This window comes from Sinocyclocheilus grahami, unplaced genomic scaffold (assembly GCF_001515645.1).
Source record: "Sinocyclocheilus grahami isolate Dianchi unplaced genomic scaffold, SAMN03320097.WGS_v1.1 scaffold710.1, whole genome shotgun sequence".
NCBI lineage: Eukaryota > Metazoa > Chordata > Actinopteri > Cypriniformes > Cyprinidae > Sinocyclocheilus > Sinocyclocheilus grahami.
The window spans coordinates 256,146-271,821 of NW_015505889.1; the positions used below are offsets into that span (position 1 = coordinate 256,146).

Below are 15,676 nucleotides of genomic sequence, written 5' to 3' on the forward strand. Positions count from 1 at the left end.
TTTAGAACGTCCCCTGGTTGTGGTGAGCAAATAAAAACACTTTTACCACAGTTTTCTTATAAAAGCAGGAAGATATATTTAATTGGCTTTTACATATTTGTCCCCAAAATAACTACCCTGTGAGTATAATAAAAAACACTAATTATAAATACAGGTGATTATATCTTATTTTGGAACACAATCATTGCCAACACCATCATCTAGAAAGGGCAGAGATGGCATATTAATTAAGAATACAAACGCAACATGATTAGTTAAAGGTCACACATTCTGTTTTTGTTCAATTTAAGTGATAAAATAAACATGTTTGAGGTAGGCTTCATATAAAATTGATCTGCTGCACTGGACAGAACTGTGTTATTTGAAGTTGGAGAAACAGGTCGTGCCCCGCTTATAAAGGCGCATGTGTGTGTATTTGACAGAGCAACGGTGTGGGTAATGGTAATTCGTGTGCGTGTCTATAATGTGAGAGGGACTGTGTGATGATGTGCATGCACTGTTCCTGTAGGGAGGAGATTCTCTGGCTCCTCACACCCAGCTGAAGCTCAGTTTCAGGGGCCGTAGAGCTCACCAGAGGATACAGAGCCTTGCTGACCTGCAGGGAACACAAAAGTTCCAGGAGCGTTCTAAATTCCCACATTTCACTTACATCCAGTACTTCCACATACTCGATGCAGTGATATTTACCTGCTCCAGTCCAGTGAAGGCCACCCCAAGGTTCACCCCATTTCGGAAGAACGTCAGTGTTCCAGCGCTCAAGTCCAGCAAAACCCCAATGACCGTATTTCTTTCATAAAAAGGCTCTGTGTATTTTCGACTCCTCCCATTATGCCAGACGAAGCCTTTGTATGATAGACCCCAACTCTCACTGTCGATGCCTTTGAAGAAAGAAACAGGACGATCAGAACAATAACATAAAACAGTTTCAACGATTCAAAGAAAAACATTGTGTGCTTGTCCTGTACTTTTCCTCCCTTGTTTATCTATGCGGTGTTGATGGGACACAATTCCTGTTTGATAATTAGATGATGTCATTCATTTTTAGGTTGTCAAGTAAGATCAACCTGAGGGAGTTTATGTCTGTGCTGAGTGGAGCTGGGCTGGGCTGATTTGGTTGAAGAAGATATGAGCATTCCTAAGAGGAACATGACTCACCTATGAGGTTAACAAACTTTTGATCCCCTGTGTGCAGAAGTGCATTTTGGGTACCGACCCCCACCATCACAGAGCTTCCATATGGAGGCTCAAGGAACTCAATCTCCCAGTAATGCTCACCGTGAGTGAAACCTTTACACAGAAATATGGTAATCGATCATTATCAGAAAATTCTACCACAACACATGATAGTTATCGTCAGGACTGCTGAGCAATACTCTACAAGAGAATAACAAAAGCCTTACTAACATTACAATTGCTGGTTAAAAATGAACTTGAACCAGGCTTGATGCAAAGGAAACTAGCACTTAATGTACAACTACTTATCACTGAACGTCTATACTCCTAACACAGTATCAGCCCGATTAAATGTAACATTGTATTTGAGCTGACTTGTGAACAACAAAAGCAGCGCTGTTCACTCACTCACTAGTCTCACCTTTGGTGCCTCTGACCCCAGCAGTTCCTTGACTGTCCAGCAGAGGGCTGATATGAAAATATACGGCTTGTCTGCACAGAGACAGATGAGCATCAGGAGATTTACTGTCCGGATCCCATTCCCAACTCTCCCAGGTGTGACCTCTAAAAGAGCGCAACATTTGCTCTCTACAACACAGCATATCATACATATCAATGGCTGTACAGTAAAAAATAATAATAATAATGTAGCCACCCAATATCCCCATTACCAAAAATAGTTGGCCATCATTCGAATATTTCTAAGTTAATATACATAAGTTATTATATACAGACAACGAGTGCACTATGCTGCGATATCTAGCCTATTTCTTGATATTTCACAGAGCGGAGACCATTCAGACGAGTGAGCACGACGTACACATCACATATACTATAGAGAAAACATACGTGACTTACCAAGTGTACACTAAGTTATGTAATCCCATGTGTAATGAAGAAGAAACTAACACTTTCTTTTAGACACTTGAAATCCGCTTTTAAAAAGGAATAAAGCCTACACAGTCAAGTTTACATGTGGGTGTTCAGACAGCTGGACGATAGAAAAACATTTCACAACTGCTGTCAAAACAACACTGGATTTATCTAAATATGGAAGTAGGCGTGTATTTCGGCGCTCATGAATTTTAAAATGTTGCTTGGTAGCCTTCCAGTAACGCACCCTAATTAATATTCATAAGCCAAGCCTGCGCTAACGAATATTCATTAGCTAGTGAAGTCCAAGGTGTGCCTAAAGAAGACACAATGTTTTAGACCAGTTCAGCATGTAGGGGAAACAAAAACAGGCCTGTCTGAAATAAATCCGTTTATTACACAACATTTTCATGCCATATTAACAAAGTGAGGAGAGAAAGAAGACACTTAAAATAATAAAAGAAGGTCCAGCTCCTAATGACTTGCCAACATAAGCTTAAAAAAAAAGCATTCCTCACCGATTAAAGACCTGACGAGTAGTAATGGTAAACTGTCCCTAACTTAAAAAAAAAAAAAGATGAAAAGTCATGGTAAAATGCATTTACAGGAAGCAGGTAAGCAGACAGACTCACAATTCACTATTGTCAGTGTTCACTTGTAGTGTCGTTCCTGTTTAAGCCTATAAAGTAAAAACTGGACATTTTCTTAGATAATTCACATTTTCCCTTGAATAAAAATGGCAAGAGAATTCAGATGGTGCCAGCAGTACAATGAGAGAAATCTGCTTCAGTGACTAGTCAGTGAACTGCATGTGGTGTTGTGATGGGCAAAACAAAAATAAAGGCTGGTACAGGTTTACACATTCATTACAGTGAGCTTTACTTACACAGTTCTGCTATTTTAATAAATACAAGGGTTGGAAATTAAATGTTGCTCTGTTCCTGTAACAGATGCTGCTCTCCTTATACCTCAGTTCACTTTTTTCTTGAATGATGATTCTCTTCATAGCTCATTGCACAAGGAAAAACTGACACAAAACATGGTTAATGTAGACATCCAATGAGGGATGCTTCAGTGAAGGAAGCAAGAAGAGTAAAGAAGTTGAGAAGGATGCAATCTCTGTTCTGTTTTATTGTAGCGTGTCCACAAACGCGTCAAACTCGTCAATGTTCTTCTCATAAATGGCCAGTTTCTCTGGAAGAGAATCCTGCAAAAATATGTTCACTGTACCAAACATCTAATAATGAACACATCACAATGTTACTATGACATGAATGTGGATAAGTCACCCTATGTATAATTTGCATACAGATTCTTTTTTTAAGTGAACTACATACAAAAAATACTTGCAATTATTTCAATGGTTCTTAATTTTATTATCCACACAATAAAACTTTTTCCTTAAGACTTTAACACCAACCCTGGTTTGGTGCTGAAAACGGTAAAATCTGTAATGTAATTTTACCTACAGTATATGAATACTCTCTGTGTTTCTACTCTATGTACAGTGGGTACGGAAAGTATTCAGACCCCCTTAAATTTTTCACTCTTTGTTATATTGCAGCCATTTGCTAAAATCATTTAAGTTAATTTTTTTTCCTCATTAATGTACACACAGCACCCCATATCGACAGAAAAACACAGAATTGTTGACATTTTTGCAGATTTATTAAAAAAAGAAAAACTGAAATATCACATGGTCCTAAATATTCAGACCCTTTGCTCAGTATTTAGTAGAAGCACCCTTTTGATCGAATACAGCCATGAGTCTTTTTGGGAAAGATCCAACAAGTTTTTCACACCTGGATTTGGGAATCCTCTGCCATTCCTCCTTGCAGAGCCTCTCCAGTTCTGCCTTTCATGCTTTAAAGGTCAACCTGTCCCATATAGACTGCAAAAATGTTCAGTATGAGCTTTGACAATAATTTGTTTGTTTCTCACCAAATCCTCAGCCATAGACTGAACGCTGACATCGATGGACAGGCTTGCAAGTTGAGGAGGGTTTTGAAACTCTTTATAGAAAGTTCCCAGATCCATTGGCAGAAGGTCATCCTTAGAGAATGCTGGTTTCTGTTTGGCACACAATCACAGAACTGGTCTTTAAACATAATATGGACCATATTCGGCTTTCACCATACACTTAGAACAATATCTGGTCCTGGAGTTTAGTGGCTACCTTAATCAAACTCACCTCCCTGTCATTTTTAAGCAATTCTGATGATTTAAGTTAGATTTTTCATGTGTGTTTATTTAGGAGCTAGTTTTTTCTTCTTTTTACTTTTCTAGTAACATTTGTATTGATTTTAGCCCAACACTAGAGCTCTGATCAACACCAGAACAGTGTTGCTCTGTCATGCAGAAACAGACTTTTAAAAAAAAAACATGATCAAGCAGGTCTCTTTGGACCTCTCTTTTGCAACATCAACTCATTAGCTTCAAAGACTTCCAAATGGTATGGGATACTGCATCATTTAATATAGTGTATTTATGAAATAAAAATAAAGGAGAGTAAGGTCTTCTTCAGATTTATTAAACATCAAGCATATGTAGCTTTCTCTCAGGTCAGAGTCTAAGTTTCTTTTTTTGATGAATAATTGACTTGTCTGGATCACTAGATGCTCTGTCAAGGGATTGATAAAACTCCTTTCTGCTGTCAAACCTCTCACAAGATCTTGATAAGTGTATTTTTATTATGTGTTGGTGCACTTACAAAGTCAACCATGACAAAGTCGTCTTGTGGCAGCCCCCCGCTGTGGCTCGAGGTGTTTGAGTGCAGGCTGCCTTGCAAAGGAGATGAAGGAGCCGGGGATGGAGGAGGGTGCACCTGCAAACAGAGAAAAACACCTCTAAATCACACACACACACAAAAAAGACATGAGAAGACAGTGGACGATGCAGTGGGTTTTCTTAATATGAAATGCATAGTAAGTATGGGTGTTTTTTGCTTTCAATACCATTGGGTCGTTCTCCTGCAGGTCATAGGCTCTTGGAGCGAATGCAGCAAAAGGAAGATCCAAACTGGTTGTTGTCACCTGAGTTACACATATACAACACATCAGAATGCAATTTCACCTCCCAACGAACATGACAGTGACTTTTTGCACTTATCAGTAATACTTCTTTTACTATACACTTATTAAACACGTTAATAACAAGTCTTGAATTCATAATATTAACAAATACAAGCTTTATATATACACTACCCTTCAAAGGTTTGGGGTCTGTACAAAAAAAAAAAAAAAAAAGAAATGAACATTTTTAGTCATAAAGAATGCATTAAACTGATCAAAAGTCAGTTACAACATTTAAAATGTTACAAAAAGATTTCTATTTCAAATAAATTATGTTATTTTGATCTTTTGATTCATTAAAGCAATTCAGAAAGAAATTAAGGTGCGCTATGTTGCTCAACATTGACAATAATAATAATAAGAGGAAAGCTTTCTTGCATATTAGATTGTTGTCTGAAGCATCATGTGACACTGAAGACAGGAGTAATGGTAGCTGAAAATTCTGTTTTGCTATCACAAGAGTAAATACAATTTTACAACATATTAAAACAGAAAACTGTTATTTTTAATTGTAACAACAGTTTTTACTGTTTTTGATTACATTTAACCTAGGGGAGCTTATGAAACTCTTTTCAAAAACATTAAAAAACCTCAACGACCACAAACTTTTGAATGCTAACTGTATGCTTAACTGGTCAGTAGTTCATGTAGATTTTTATGAGAATGTAAGAACTATTTCAATGCACATGAAGGTAATTTTTGTTTTCTAAGCTATTATATATTATTAATGTATTCTAACCTGAGTGGTGGCTTTGTTGACAAAAGCTCCAACTTTCCTGGTGAAGGTGGTCTCTAGAGCATCAGAGGGGGACACAGTCTTCACCTCGCTACCACACACACACACACACACACACACACACAAACATGGAATCAAATTTAGCTGAACTGACAAATGAAAAATCAGCATTGAACAGTCTGAATCTCCTCACAGTGACTCTTACCTACTACAGGATGTGGGCGGTGCCGGCTGAGGGGATTGTCCAGTGGGGCATGAAGGGATACGACCATGCTCAGCTGCAGTGCCATGAGTAGGTTGAGCCGGCACCTGTGGGACTCCACCTTCTTTGCCGGGCACAACCATCTGATTAGGAAGAGACACATACTTGGCCACTTCAGTCAGGTCAAAACAACACACACACTTCTGTAAACAGGTGCAAGTAATTCCAAGCAGCTGTTCTACATCAGAAGGGATGAGGGGCATGAAGTTATGATAGGGAAAGTGGTGCTTTTACATGTGCGTAACGCGTATGCACTGGTGTGTAGTGTGCTGTACCTGGTGAGGATGTGCAGCAGCAGTACAAGCTGTAGGATGACACAAATCCACAGTTCCCAGGGCAGGAGTCTGATATGACAGACGAGAGCTGTACAGCTGAGAGACAGAGAGAGATTCATATCCCAATAAGAGTCAAATGTCAGATCAAGAGGCCTTTTTAAGTCTGTATAAACCTCACTTGCAGAGCAGAGAGCAAGAAGGATCAGAGTAGCTATCAGTGCAAACACACAAATTCTTCAAGTAAAACAGCAGGCAGGTCAGCTCAAGGAAAAGGCAGCAGTGATTGTGTGCGTTTGCCTGAGCAGTGCTCAAACAATCTGTTGTGTGAGTGATACTGTATAACCCTCTTCATTAAAAGGTTATACAAGGGTATGAAGGGTAAGCAGTGGCATATAGGTTACTGGGGCAGGCCACACACACTTTTTACTTTAATTAATATATCAGCTGCATGCGTGTACACACACTTCTCTCACACACACACTGGACTCACTTGCTGTGAGATGCCAAGCCCCATGAGGGGAACCTTCAGTGTGGCCATCAGAGTCGGCTTAGGTGTCTTAAAATGTGCCTGACTTACTGTACACACACACTACATGCACACAGAAAGAAAGAAAGAAAGAAAGAAAGAAAGACAGAAAGAAAGAAAGAAGAGAAAACAGACAGACAGCGCTGGAAGCAGGGTCAAGGCTAGAAGAGATACAGCTGCGGCTACTGGGAACACACTGTACAACAATAATTACTGTTTTTGCATTATTGTAAGGGGTAGGTTTAGGGTTTGTGTAGGTGTAGATGTTCATAAAACAATCTAATAGGCAGAAATATTAATTTAGCATAAATCAATGGAAAATGTATAAAAATGATTATGTATGAAGAAATATGAAGTAGGCATGTGTAAATACATCAATACTTCTCCAAGTAGTATGCACACTTTTGACCTATAAGCCCTAACAGAAGCTGTTCAGTGAAGCTATGTGAACACAAATAAACTGCAGCAGATGTGACTGAATATGAATACGTGTTTTTATTCTGTTCAAAATATCATGCATTATTTTGCACTCCTGACATAAACTAAGAAATTACTGTCACTGCAACCGTGTTTTATCATAAGAGTGGTCAAATATCGAAGCTGGAGTCTTAAATCTTTCTAATGATAAACAGTTTGTCCAGATCAAGTAGTTAAGACGTTTTAATGTGCTGTGAATGTAAAACAACAATAATCTGAGGCTGCGGCAATATTTGCATGTTGAGTTAATGGTCAACTCTCAATTCACAATGCTGTCAAAAAGTCATACTGGTTGTGTAATTCAAAACAGTTTATCGCCCAGCACTTGCATACAGGAAGATGTAATGCATACCTTGAAGACATGAGGGCCAAATTAGTGCGATATGCACAGGACAAAGTGATGGTGCCTATGGGAGTGCCTACAATACCCACTCGCACTGTCTGGAACCCTGCAGAGAGAAGTGAAGAAGATACTACAGAACATCTACACATCCTTTATTAGTACTTTGAAGAGAGCCCTTCATACTATTACCTTCCCCGAGACCTGTCAGCTGGACGTCTCCAAAATAGATCCTATCAAAGAGATATTAATCAAATCTGACTGTACATGATATCGTTTTTTCCCCTCTATGAACTCATGTATCAGGCAATATAAGGCTTTGTGGAGTGTAGAAGAAAGTGCGTTGAGTACCTGTAGAGTATGACATAATCATGCCCTTGTTTACGTGAAAGCTTGTAAGCAGGTGTCACCCTTGTGATGGCCAGCAAAGACTTGAGCAGCAGAGACAGCCGATTATAAACTGTATAGGACACTTTAATGTCCTTATCACACCTGGAAGAAAATGCTAACCCAAGTTATGCCCCAGTATAGAAAATATTGACTTGCTGATAATGTATCAATCTCAACACAGAGCAGTTCTCAGCTGACTGCTTTGTCCTGTCTGTATAGGGGAACTGTGTGTGCTTACTTTTCATTCATTTCCAAACACCACGTCTCCAGCTCCATGGAGTCTCCCTGAATGGGTAAACACAACTTCTTAATACTCAAGTAAACATCTTTTTATTAAGTTGGGCATTTTGCCATGATACTTTTATTATATTGATGGTGAACTGAAAGAAAGACTAGACCTCTGAGGTTTTGAGGGAGATCTCCACACACATGGATCGGCCGATGCCAGGCAGCTGTCCAGCAAGAGCTTTTTTTGCTTCATGAGTCACCTCTGGGATGTCTTTTATTGCCAGATTAAACTGAATAAAATCATGAAAACAACCAGACACGCATATCTCATGTTAGGTATGATGTAAACAAAACAGGACCATTGTATGTGAAGTGTCCTGGATGTGTCTTACCCAGTCTGAACCTGTCGGTGATGAAGAGGAGCAAGTGTTGATCTTCTCTCCAAGCCGGGCTTGAACTATAACTTGCACTGTCTGAAAGACACACATAAAGCAAAGGATATCATCACCCTGTCACCTGGGATACCAGATTCCATGCATGCAATAATACCCATAGTACTGTAGTGTTTAATGCAATCACCTTCAAGGCAAAGAATTTGATGAATTTATCCAAGTCTTTCTTGTCCTGTGGGCTCAGATCACTATCCATTGCCGCATGCACCTAAGACATACAAATTAAAGACAGTTTCCTCAGTGCACAGTGAAAAAGCCAATATAAATAACACACTAACTGAAAAAGTACATAATACAACTGAAAGTCAGGTCAATTAGTACAGGTCATATTTTTAAAATAGTAACATATTTAGATACAACATGTACAAGATAAGTGTTATAATGTAAAATACTGCATAGTCTATTCTATACAAAACTGTATTTTTGTTGAATATTTGAATGACTGATGACAGACAAAGCAGATTTAATGAATAGCAAAGATGTCTGAAATGTACATATAACTCATAGAATTACTGCATAATAACCATTGTATTATAACATATTACATTATTATAATATAATAACAATAACATGCCATTAGGGCTTTCGGTGGCAATTCTAGGGCCAAAACGACTACAGAACTTCAAAATATATATATATTTTTTATTTCCATAGATGTAAAAACTTTAATTGGTCCACAAATTCCTAATTAACAAACAGACACAAAATCTTTGATATTCAACATAATGCAATGTCATAGATCACTATTTTCCAAAGATACCAAATTAGATAAGTTAACCTCAAAAATGTTTTGACTAACGAAATCTTAAACTGTCGATATTCAAAGAGTATTCTATGGAGTGTGTGAGTTTGTGTGCCTTCTATAGTCAAGAGGAAAAAAATAAGGTGGGGGTCATCTCGCACCATCCTACTCTAATAATAGTAATAATTAACGAGGCTAGAAGAGATACAGCTGCGGCTACTGGGAACACACTGTACAACAATAATTACTGTTTTTGCATTATTGTAAGGGGTAGGTTTAGGGTTTGTGTAGGTGTAGATGTTCATAAAACAATCTAATAGGCAGAAATATTAATTTAGCATAAATCAATGGAAAATGTATAAAAATGATTATGTATGAAGAAATATGAAGTAGGCATGTGTAAATACATCAATACTTCTCCAAGTAGTATGCACACTTTTGACCTATAAGCCCTAACAGAAGCTGTTCATATAGCAATCAGTGTCAAATGACAGCTGCCAGTTCATCCGACTCAAGATCTGAAAACTGTAGACCTGCCATCTGTTTCTCACAGCCAAACATCTCAAATTGTTTACAATTATCTGTATGTCTGCGCAGCTAATGCTAACCCCTTAGCAAAACATGCGCACATACTTACAGCTCATCGCAGAGCGGAGATTCAACTGTTAACACGTAGAGTAGGAAGTTAAGTGTGCGATACACCGTGGCTGCTTGCGTGAAATGATCAAATACAGCCTAAACGATCCAGTATTTTCAATTAATCACATCGTAGCACCACAGCGTCACACAGTGACAGGCGCCGCATTTTTGTTTATTTTGCTTGTTTGGCTAAGTCAGGAATGACATGTTGCCTGGACCGATTCAACCACGCCACTTTCGTTATTTTTAAAATTTTGAATAAAGAAGTGTATGAAATTATGATATAATAAAATGATATGCACATATGTGTTACATCTTGATATGCACTTAATACGACCTGCACCTAATTTATTTTTAAAAACAACCAATACAAACATCGAAAGTGCAGCCCCTGAACAGGAAATTTATTACGTGAATGACGTCACATTTCAATGTCGGCGTACACAAACAACCGCCAGAGTTTCTCATTTTGTAAATCCATCTTTATCTTTATTTGTTGAGAACAAAATTGCCAAAGAAGTCAACAATGTTTTTTTAGATTTCATTTGGAAAAAAAGAGGTGCTCTCTAATTGCAGAGCAGAAGGAGGTATTGATTTTTTAGAATTTTCTGACATGTTAAACATTTTTTAAATAAATTGGCTTAAAAGATGTCTTGCCAATCCAAGATCCATTTGGTACTTTATCCCCAAACAAATATTTGGAAAAATTGGTAGCCTTTCCTTGCAACTACTCACCTTCTAAGCTACCTATTACCTTGTCCAAATTTCATCAGCAATGTCTCCTTGCTTGGAAACTGTGTTATGTTCATAGTTTTTCACCTCATAACAGTGATATCACTGTCAGAAATAAATCTTTATTTTTCCCTAGGTGGTTCCAAAATAATATTAATTCAAGGTTAATTTAAGGTTAATTCATCTTGTTAAAAGCCACTCCCTATATAATCCAAGAAGAACAGTCACAATACAATCTACTTTGTTCTTGGATGGAACTGATTTTTTAGACAAGAAATGTACCAATAGACATGTACGCCAAATCCTTCAATTCAAGAAAAAAAATTATCCAAGAGGAAAGTTCTATTGGAGATCTTTGGTAGAAGATATAGATTGAAGAAGGGACTGGCTTTTACCTGGAAAATACTGTATTTCCAATAAAGCTAAAGAAATACATTTCAAAATTTTACATAAAATATATCCTGTAAACTCTAATATTTTTAAATATCTGGACATTGACAGTTCATGTGCTTTTTGTAAGCAATCAGAAGAGACATTTGCACATTTGTTTTATGATTGCCCAATATCCAAGCAATTTTGGTCTGACCTTCTCCTATATATTCGATTCGGCCAATGTTACTTATTCTTTCGGTCTAAAAGACATTATTTTTTATTATATTGATGATAAAAATAGACCCATAGTGTATATTGGTAACTTCTTTATTTTATATGGCAAATTCTTTATTCATAAACAAAAGTTTGCAAATAATATTCCATCCTATCCCCATTTTAAAACTGAATTAATATCACTTCTTAAATCTCTTAGTTATATAAATAACAAAAAATCCCTAAGATTTATAAAATATTATGAAGAAATGTTTAAAGAAAATACATGTATTTGTAAAGCTTTCCCTGTATATTAATGTTTGTATTTTATTGTATCAATAGTGGTAATGTATGCATTCTTGTGTCTCCTTGTCTTGTCATCTTTTGTTTTTCATTGTTTTTTGTATAATCCTTTTTTTTCCCCTTTTTGTTTTATTATATGTATTTGTATGTAATTACTTGACAATGTTCTTAAGTTATTGAGCATTAATCAAAAAAAAAAAAATCTTCAATACTTATCTTGCTGGATCTGTCCGCTGCTTTTGATAGTTAAAGAGATAGCTCACCCAAAAATGAAACTTCTGTCATTAATTACTCACCCTCATGTCGTTCCAAACCCGTAAGACCTTCGTTCATCTTCGGAACAAAAATTAAGATATTTGATGCATTCTGACAGCTCCCTGACCCTCCCATAGACAGCAAGGGTCCTACCACGATCAACGTCCAGAAACGTAGCCAGGAGATCTGTAAAATAGTCCATGTGACATTAGGGGTTCAACCGTAATATAACGAAGCTACGAGAATACTTTTTGTGCGCAAAAGAAAAGAAAAAAAACTACTTTATTCAACAATTCGTCTCCTCCGCGTCACCCTTGCGCCATTTTGGAGAGTATCCACTGAACGCAAACAGTGTATGTTGTTCTGTGTCAGCCGCACCACACAGCTTATTTTTTTTCTTTTGCGCACAAAAAGTATTCTCGTAGCTTCGTTATATTACGGTTGAACCCCTAATGTCACATGGACTATTTTACAGATGTCCTCAATACTTATCTTGCTGGATCTGTCCGCTGCTTTTGATACAGTTAAAGAGATAGCTCACCCAAAAATGTAAATTCTGTCATTAATTACTCACCCTCATGTCGTTCCAAACCCGTAAGACCTTCGTTCATCTTCGGAACAAAAATTAAGATATTTGATGCATTCTGACAGCTCCCTGACCCTCCCATAGACAGCAAGGGTCCTACCACGATCAACGTCCAGAAACGTAGCCAGGAGATCTGTAAAATAGTCCATGTGACATTAGGGGTTCAACCGTAATATAACGAAGCTACGAGAATACTTTTTGTGCGCAAAAGAAAAAAAATAAGCTGTGTGGTGCGGCTGACACAGAACAACATACACTGTTTGCGTTCAGTGGATACTCTCCAAAATGGCGCAAGGGTGACGCGGAGGAGACGAATTGTTGAATAAAGTAGTTTTTTTTCTTTTCTTTTGCGCACAAAAAGTATTCTCGTAGCTTCGTAATATTACGGTTGAACCCCTGATGTCACATGGACTATTTTACAGATGTCCTTGCAACGTTTCTGGACGTTGATCGTGGTAGTACCCTTGCTGTCTATGGGAGGGTCAGATTCCATCAAAAATATCTTTTCATTTTTGGGTGAACTATCCCTTTAACCACTAGATCCTCCTGTCAACCCTATTGGGAAAAGGGCATCTCAGGAGCCGCACTTCAGTGGTTTGACTCTTACCTAGTCTCAGCCTCAGACGTCACGCCCACGGACCGCGGGCTGAAAGTCTGATGCATATGGCACACAAAAGTGGAAATACTTCAGGAGTTTCGAAGTCGTCATCGGATTGGGTGAATTATACAGGATTTCCGGGAGACGTGAAGCAAAGATGCCCTGACGCCAAACCCCCTCACGAAAGAAGAAAGCCGTCGTGTTTACAACTGTGACGACGAGCACTTATCAGGATCAACTAAACGCTGGATTTTCAAAAGTATGTGAAATATTTAAAGTACGCGGCATCTTTAAAATACGTCTGAGAGTTTTACACTGTCTGTTATTGTGGCGACATTTCCACGCCCTGAAACGTGACGCTGAATGAAACGAACTGTGATAGGTTGTTTGACATGTCGGTCAAACGGCCTCATGGGCGGGCCTTGGCCAATGAAAGCTGCCGTGGATTCCGAAGTCGTCATCGGATTGGGTGAATTATACAGGATTTCCGGGAGACGTGAAGCAAAGATGCCCTGACGCCAAACCCCCTCACGAAAGAAGAAAGCCGTCGTGTTTACAACTGTGACGACGAGCACTTATCAGGATCAACTAAACGCTGGATTTTCAAAAGTATGTGAAATATTTAAAGTACGCGGCATCTTTAAAATACGTCTGAGAGTTTTACACTGTCTGTTATTGTGGCGACATTTCCACGCCCTGAAACGTGACGCTGAATGAAACGAACTGTGATAGGTTGTTTGACATGTCGGTCAAACGGCCTCATGGGCGGGCCTTGGCCAATGAAAGCTGCCGTGGATTCCAGACGGTCTGGCTATGCGAGACTAACTCTTACCTCTCAGATAGGTCCTTCAAGGTATCTTGAGGGGTCTGGAATCAAGGAGGAGTGAGGTGTCCAAGTCGCAACGTCTAGCTACTGGGGTGCCTCAGGGCTCAGTTCTTGGACGACTTCTCTTCTCTGTCTACATGGCATCACTAGGTTCAGTTAGGGCTGGGCGATATGGGTAAAAATTCATATCTCGGTATTTTTTGTGGATTCCAGACGGTCTGGCTATGCGAGACTAACTCTTACCTCTCAGATAGGTCCTTCAAGGTATCTTGAGGGGTCTGGAATCAAGGAGGAGTGAGGTGTCCAAGTCGCAACATCTAGCTACTGGGGTGCCTCAGGGCTCAGTTCTTGGACGACTTCTCTTCTCTGTCTACATGGCATCACTAGGTTCAGTTAGGGCTGGGCGATATGGGTAAAAATTCATATCTCGGTATTTTTTGGCCGATTTGCGATATACGGTATATATCTTTGTATTTTCATTTTTGTATTTGGATTTAAAATCTGTATTTAATATATATATATATATATATATACAGTGCCTTCATTTTTTTTCACATTTGTTATGTTGCTGCCTTATTTTAAACTGCTTAAATGTACTTTTTCCCCACATCAATCTACACTCCATACACCATATTGACAAAGCAAAAACAGAATTGTCACAACTTCGTAAATTAATAAAAAAAAAAAAAACAACTGAAACCAAAATAAGTACATTGCATAAGTATTCATACCCTTAGCTAAATATTTTGCTGAAGCACCTTTCACCTCTCAAGCTCTGTCAAGTTGGATGGGGGTAGACGCACATTTTCAGGTTTCTCCAGAATACTTGATTGGGTTCAAGCTCAGGCTCTGTCTGGGCCACTCAAGGACATTCACAGAGTTGTCTATAAGCCACTCTTGCTTTGCACTTAGGTCCATTGTCCTGTTGGCAGGTGAACCTTCTGCCCAGTCTGAGGTTCTGAATGCTTTCATTAAGGCTATCTCAATTTTTGGTGCACTGAGCTTTTCTTCTACTCTTATGAGTCCCTCAGTCCCTGCTGCTGATAAACAGCCCCACAGCATGAAGCTGCTACCAGCACACTTTACTTTTGGGATGGTACTCTGCAGGTGATGAGCAGTGCCTGGTTTCCTTCAAACATGATGCTTGGAATTGAGGTTCATCAGACCAGAGAATATGATTTCTCACAGTCTGAGGGTCCTTTAGGTGCTTTTTTTTTCAAATTCTAAGTGTGTTTTCATGTGTCTGCACTGAAGAGAGGATTGAGTCTTGCCACACCACCATAAAGCCCAAATCGATGGAGTGTTGCAGTGGTGTTTGTCCTTCTGTAGATTTCTCCTATCTCCACATATGATCTTTGTTATTTTTAATACATTTGCGAAGATGTTAAAAACCTGTTTTCTTGCTCTATCATTATGATGTATGGAGTATAGATTGATGTAGAAAAAAAGTAATTTAAAGCAGTTTAGCATAATGCAGCAATATAACAAAACGTGAGAATACTTTGGCAAGGCACTGTGTGTGTGTGTGTGTGTATAGGCCTATATATATATATATATATATATATATATATATATACTGTATATATAAAAAAATTAATATATGTGTG

General features: G+C 38.4%; 2 protein-coding genes across 4 annotated transcripts; both read right to left on the reverse strand.

Annotated features, from left to right (window-relative positions):
- Window positions 1-69: 69 nt before the first annotated feature.
- Window positions 70-2,222, reverse strand: LOC107560112 (SPRY domain-containing SOCS box protein 3-like). Of its 3 annotated transcripts, XM_016244178.1 has the most exons (5): window positions 2,032-2,222; window positions 1,595-1,761; window positions 1,156-1,287; window positions 688-878; window positions 70-595 (listed from the first exon to the last, which is right to left on the reverse strand). In XM_016244178.1, exons 2-5 carry the CDS (start codon window positions 1,752-1,754, stop codon window positions 392-394), a joined length of 687 nt encoding a protein of 228 aa, XP_016099664.1. In that variant the 5' UTR covers window positions 1,755-1,761; window positions 2,032-2,222; the 3' UTR covers window positions 70-391. The 3 variants fall into 3 exon arrangements, with proteins under 3 accessions (XP_016099664.1, XP_016099665.1, XP_016099666.1); XM_016244179.1 differs by lacking the exon at window positions 1,156-1,287 and having other exon boundaries at window positions 1,586-1,761; window positions 2,032-2,219; XM_016244180.1 differs by lacking the exon at window positions 1,156-1,287 and having other exon boundaries at window positions 2,032-2,217.
- A 29-nt stretch (window positions 2,223-2,251) lies between these two features.
- Window positions 2,252-10,382, reverse strand: LOC107560090 (autophagy-related protein 13-like). Its single transcript, XM_016244141.1, has 16 exons — window positions 10,183-10,382; window positions 8,931-9,011; window positions 8,744-8,824; window positions 8,522-8,641; window positions 8,362-8,408; window positions 8,085-8,225; window positions 7,926-7,966; window positions 7,667-7,842; window positions 6,881-6,979; window positions 6,391-6,486; window positions 6,059-6,198; window positions 5,857-5,944; window positions 5,001-5,078; window positions 4,757-4,870; window positions 3,988-4,116; window positions 2,252-3,253 (listed from the first exon to the last, which is right to left on the reverse strand). Exons 2-16 carry the CDS (start codon window positions 8,997-8,999, stop codon window positions 3,176-3,178), a joined length of 1,497 nt encoding a protein of 498 aa, XP_016099627.1. The 5' UTR covers window positions 9,000-9,011; window positions 10,183-10,382; the 3' UTR covers window positions 2,252-3,175.
- Between the last annotated feature and the right edge of the window lie 5,294 nt (window positions 10,383-15,676).

What these genes read in the sequence shown, in the direction of transcription:
- LOC107560112 (XM_016244178.1), bottom strand. Translation starts at nt 1,754, where the DNA reads ATGTTGCGCTCTTTTAGAGGTCACACCTGGGAGAGTTGGGAATGGGAT. An exon ending in TGGGGTCAGAGGCACCAAAG is followed by an intron (nt 1,288 to 1,594) that starts GTGAGACTAGTG and finishes TTCTGTGTAAAG; the next exon opens with GTTTCACTCACGGTGAGCAT. An exon ending in AAAGTTTGTTAACCTCATAG is followed by an intron (nt 879 to 1,155) that starts GTGAGTCATGTT and finishes CTTTCTTCAAAG; the next exon opens with GCATCGACAGTGAGAGTTGG.
- LOC107560090 (XM_016244141.1), bottom strand. Translation starts at nt 8,999, where the DNA reads ATGGATAGTGATCTGAGCCCACAGGACAAGAAAGACTTGGATAAATTC. An exon ending in TCTCCCTCAAAACCTCAGAG is followed by an intron (nt 8,409 to 8,521) that starts GTCTAGTCTTTC and finishes TTACCCATTCAG; the next exon opens with GGAGACTCCATGGAGCTGGA. An exon ending in GATTATGTCATACTCTACAG is followed by an intron (nt 7,967 to 8,084) that starts GTACTCAACGCA and finishes TCTCTTTGATAG; the next exon opens with GATCTATTTTGGAGACGTCC.